Raw genomic sequence first — 5,911 nt, 5'->3', positions numbered from 1 at the left:
AGACTTCAATATACCATTGGAAAGCTCTTTTCGAGCACAATCTAACTATATCATTTATAAGAGAATTTGATCTAAACAATTGAGTAAGAAATTCTCTCAAATCATGGGACTCCCTAACCATCATAGCCATAAGACTTAATACCTTTTTCTCATATCCTGCAACTATGATGGTTCTCTACCCAAAAATGCAACAACCATAAGAAGCCTCCTGAACTTGACACACCAAACAAATCAATGCTATCCCAATTGACATATGTGCAAACCTAGTTAACATAAATGGCAACGCTTATGTTACTAATATGGTTGATATAAATTCCAAAACACTTGCTACCAATGGCCATCCAAACAATGCCAACTGTCCAAAAGGGTGCATATTGACTACTAGGCTTACTAGAAAAGAGTGCGCTTATGAATGCATCAAAGGCTAAGCATGTGTAAGAAAGTGACTTCGACGATTAGAGTATTGCAAGAAACCTTAAGCACTTTTAGAGAAGCATCAACCAAGCATGAAGTGACTATGATTAACTTGGAACAACAGATCAAAAGATCACAAGGAGGGTCGAAAATTCAAGTATAGGCAAAATTTTGGAGGGTATTTGTCTCAACATCCCTAGTTTGAGTCAATTTTCAACGATAAACCATATTGTTGCATCCTTATAACTCTCTGGTTCATGTATACATGTTTGCAAAAGGAGAATAGATGTTTATATAAAGAAAAGTTTAAATTACTTAATTCATCTTATTTCTTATCTATAGAAGAATTATGTACTCTCAAAATCTTGAAATTATTTTAGAAGCCAAAGCATTATATTTAGTGAAAAAATCAACTAAAAATATCGTAGGATTTAATGATAATAAATATGTCAATTTGATTATATATATTTATTAACCATATATATTTATTTAACCTCTTTTACTCAAGAATCAACCTTTAAGATAGTGTTAGCAACTCCCCTTGATTAATTTTCACATGCTCCCTTATGTAAGGTGATTCCTTTTTTACATTCTAGATCAAAAATAATATACATACACCTACTACCATAAAGGATATATGACCATAACCATAGTGATTAATGTTCCATATTAAGGTAACAAATAAAATTATTATCCATGGTCTTTCTAAAATGTCTTCTAACATAAGAAACTTGTCTAGCTACCCAATCACCCCTTTTATGCCACCCATGAAATTATTATCCATTATCCTTCTAAAATGGCTTCTAAAATAAGAAACTTGCACAGCTACCCAATCCTCCCCTATATGTCATTCTCCAATGTTAGTTTATTAAAGAAGAAACTTTAATCAGAGAGAATTATTTTTATTTTTCAAGATTGGTACTGTTTAGTTAATTTATATTTATGATTGAAGAAATTTAATTTATTAAAGAAGAAACTTTAATCAATTTATATTTATGATTGAAGAAATTTAATTTATTAAAGAAGAAACTTTAATCAGAGAAAAAATTATTTTTATTTTTCAAGATTGGTACTGTTTGATCATCTAGAGACTGAATGATAATAATTAAATTAACTAACTTTCATTTTGAGATCCCCATGCCTTGTCAATCTTGGCAGCTTGGACGAGAGGATTGGCCTTGGTCAGAGCTTGGCGTCCATGGGTTTTGTAGTCGAATTCGCACCCATGTTCCTCCGGATATCGGTGGACACCACAATATGTGTTGCCGCAACGACACTTAAAACCTGTTAATCCCACACGTTTTCTGCAGCTAAAACATCGCCCAGGTTTAGAGTCAGTTTGAGTTTGCCCAGCACCACCGGCACCGGCAGGTTTAGACACCCCAGGTTTAGCGTCAGTTTGAGTTTGCCCACCGGCACCAACAGGTTCCACCACCTTAATGCTGGTATCAGCTTCAGCATTTATGGTGTGATCAGTACTCGGCGTTGCTTTTACTTTAAGTTTGAGAAGATGGTCTTTGTAACACTTTGAACACATGTTCTGCGTTTCCGACGATCCAAAAAATCCACACCCTTTAATGCACAGCTGAGGTTCTGATTCATCATGACTACCTTCTCCAGAATGCATCGTTTAATTAATTCTTCAACTTAATTTCCTCTGCTGCTATATATGTAATTCGACTCTACGAAAGGAAGGATATACGTACGTACTGTCCGCTCTCTTCTACGGAAAGAAGGATGTGGCTTTCGCTACAATAATCAATCAATGCCTATATACATATATATATACCGTGTAGCATTCATGCTAAGGAACATTGAAGCAAACGCGACGGTTGACATTTAACTCAACGATCTCATTACGTGGTATTATTTCAAGGAAGACCCAAATTAAATGAAATATTCTCACAAGTGGATTAACATATTAGTATATAGTTTACTCCAAAAGTAAAATTTACTCCCAAACAATAAACATAATCACTTATATATATATAACAAAAACTAAAACTTACTCAAACTAATATATATTTTTTATATTTATAAACAATTATAAGTTAGTTTTCAAGTATAAGATGTCAAAAAAAATTGATGGATAGATCTTCCATGCAATTATAGATGTGTAGTATAGATAACTTCCACAAGATGAAATTGGAATGTGAGACTCCAACGACAAAGGAGCCCATCTATAAGGCTTAGGTCACCCAACCCAACCCAACACAACTCAACTCATCTCCTCATATGTTCATATATTTACCTTGGATAATATGCATAAAATAGAGTAAATTATAAGAATCTCATTGGGCCGTTAAAAAACCAAGTAACCCTTCTCCAAATCAATGCGAAACTCTTATAGATATATTATTTCATCCATTGCTATAAGTGTAAATAAAAATAGTCCAATTTGTTATATTAATTTTGGGAGTTTCCTCCATGATTAATACATGGATCTTAAGCATCAAGGATTTAACAAATGCTCTGTGGGTGAAGGGAACCTAACTTTTGTTGATACACTACATATAATAATTTCGCAAGTGATTGTTATTTTTGTTGATTAATTTGTTCTATTTCATAAATGAAATTTAATCTTAAACAAAACAAAAAAATAAGTTCATTGATGATAGGTGAGACCTTACTTAAATGGATATTATACGGATGATCAAATGGTTACAATGTTGCTTTACTACATGTTTTTGTTCACATCCACATCTAAATGTGATTTCAAAGCATGCTTAAATGTATAATCAATGTTGTTTTATTATATGTTCTAAATGTGATTAGAAAATGCTTAGATGTAATGGGCATTCCTAAGTGTTGGCCAATAACAAGCCTTCAAGAATTTCCATATATCTTCTCCATGGCTAAACAAAGTTTGTTGAGATTTTCTGTTTGTAGCAAAATAGCAAAAATCTCAGCCGATGACAACAATAGAATTCAGGTCCTAGATTAGCTCCAGGTTGTTGGGAGGGAGTTAATGCCTCCTATATTTGATGTGAGGGAATTAATGAGGCTGTTAGATTCTCTGTGCTATATAACAGGCAACCATTCGGATGTTTGCTAAGAGAGTGTGAGGATTTCTTGATGTAATCTCCAATTTGATTAATAAATTCCTGATGCCTATGTTTGGTGGACGTAGCCCAGATTGGTTGGGTGAACCACGTTAAAAACTGTGTTTATGTGCTTGATATTTTGCTGTGTGTTTAATTGATTTGCTGTGCCTCTGAATTCCAACAATTGGTATCAGAGCAAGTTGGAGGAGCGCACTGCTGAAGGTGGAGCGCTAAGGGTGCTGAGAAAGTTCTGTGCGGATCGTTTGCGGGCGTGGAGGCCTGTACAGTGCTGGAGACGTGGATTGTTCTGTGCGTGGTTGTGAATCGTGGAACTGTCACGCTGTTGACCTGCGTGGAACTGTCACGCTGTTGTGAACCGTGGCACAACACATCAGTTAATATTGCGTTTGCTGTGCGGTGAGCTGAGTATAGGTATGTCAATCTATTGCGTGGAGCCTGGTTTTTTAAATCCCTGGTGCGTATTCCAGTAATGATACCTGCGTGCCTATCTTAAGTTCTATTTAGCTGTGGATATGGGGTTTTTTCAAACAGCGTGCATATGGTCTTTTAACACAGCGTGAATATAATTGAAAACAGTGTGGATATATTATCAAGACAGCGTGGGTATGGCTTTGTAAAATGCGTTGATATATATTTTAAACAGCGTGGGTATGAGTATAGCGTGGAAACAGTAATTATTTAGAAACTGCGTGGATTTATTTAAACAAAACCTGCGTTAATATATATATTAAAAACCGCATGGATATGATGTGTTGACAAACTGCGTGGATATGGTTTTACATTGAAGAATGCGTGGTTATGTTAATAAACAACGTGGATATATAACCGGACACCGTAACCTGCGTGGGTATCTTTTGCAAACAGCGTAGATATATATATTTTTGCAACAGCGTTGATATAAAACTGTGGTATGCGCTGTGTACATATGTGAATTTTGTCAATAACAGTCGGCCCAAAATCACATAATCCTGTTAGGTTGTGTCCAAGTTCAGTTCGGTGAAACTATTTGCCCGAAAATTTTGAGAGAGTAAATTATTTTGCCTGAAAGGGATGTATTACTCTTGAGTTTGATACTCAGTTTATATACTCTAATTTTGCACAACAATAAGGGCAGTTTTTTTTTTTTTTTAAGGCAAAAGTACAGAGGCATAGGCAGTTTTTTTGTTGTGTAAAAACAAAGGCATAGGCAATTTTTTTTATTGCTGGTTGGATATTGGAGATTATTGTGTTTTTTGTTGATACAAGATGGCCAAAACTCAAAGTGCCCGTTTTGAAATTGAGAAGTTTAATGGCAAGAATAATTTTGAGATCTGGAAGGTAAAGATGCACGATCTGCTGGTTCAACAAGGTGTGGCGAAAGCACTGTTGTGGAAAAACAAAAGACCTCCTTCCATGACGGAGGATGATTGGGATGAGATGAACGATAGAGCTTTGAGCGCAATTCGGTTATGTCTGGCGGACGATGTTCTGTTCAACATTGTGTCAGAGAAAACCGCCGCAAGCCTGTGGACGAAGCTTGAAAAGCTCTATATGACAAAATCTTTGACAAATCGGATTCTCCTGAAGCGGCAGCTTTATGGTTTGTGGATGAAAGAAGGTACCTCAATTGTTGATCACCTGAATGTTTTTAATACCTTATTGGTGCAATTAGACAGTCTAGATGTGAAATTTGATTCAGAGGATAAGGCAATAACTCTATTATGTTCTTTGCCTGAATCCTGGGATCACTTTGTTACTTCCATAAGCTTTAGTACATCAAACATCCTTGAGTTTGACGATGTTGTTGGAGCCTTGTTGGCTGAGGAGACGAGGAAGAGGTCGAATGCAGATACCTCTATATCAGAGGTAATGATGGCCAGAGGTCGCTCACGAGAGAGACACTCCGGGGGAAAGCATAGCGACTCTCATTCAAAGTCCAAAGGAAAGAAGCCAAAGATGAAGTGCTGGCATTGTGGCAAGGCTGGACATCTGAAAAAGGATTGCTGGAAGCGAAAGCAGGCTGCTAAAGAAGGCTCTTCGACAGAAAAGAAGGAAGCCAACACCACAGATACAGGTTCAGTATCCGGTTCAGGTATGAGTGATGAAGTATTGTCAGTTAATATTTCAAAACATGATCAACATTGGTTGTTAGATTCCGGGGCATCTAACCACATGTGTATTCATAAAGATTGGTTTAAAACATATAGATCAATTGATGATGGTGTTGTGTACATGGGTAATGATGTAACATGTAATATTGTGGGAATTGGGAGCATACAACTGCAAATGTTTGATGGGACAACAAAAATATTAACTGATGTGAGGCATGTACCAGATTTAAGAAAAAATTTGATTTCATTAGGAGCACTTGATTCAAATGGATATAAAACTGTAATTCAAGGTGGAGTTATGAAAATCTATAAAGGTATCTTACTAGTGATGAAGGCTAAGAA

The 5,911-nt window shown here is 35.9% G+C and overlaps 1 protein-coding gene across 1 annotated transcript; it reads right to left on the bottom strand.

Annotated features, from left to right (window-relative positions):
• Window positions 1-1,528: 1,528 nt before the first annotated feature.
• LOC149218697 (zinc finger A20 and AN1 domain-containing stress-associated protein 4-like) lies at window positions 1,529-2,041 on the bottom strand. The gene has a single exon (XM_089386613.1). It carries the CDS (start codon window positions 2,039-2,041, stop codon window positions 1,529-1,531), a length of 513 nt encoding a protein of 170 aa, XP_089242739.1.
• Window positions 2,042-5,911: the final 3,870 nt, after the last annotated feature.

Source organism: Pinus tabuliformis, chromosome Q, assembly GCF_031772625.1.
Source record: "Pinus tabuliformis cultivar Carrire ecotype Pingquan chromosome Q, CPIR1, whole genome shotgun sequence".
Classification (NCBI taxonomy): domain Eukaryota; kingdom Viridiplantae; phylum Streptophyta; class Pinopsida; order Pinales; family Pinaceae; genus Pinus; species Pinus tabuliformis.
This window is presented reverse-complemented; position numbering and strand designations above follow the sequence as displayed.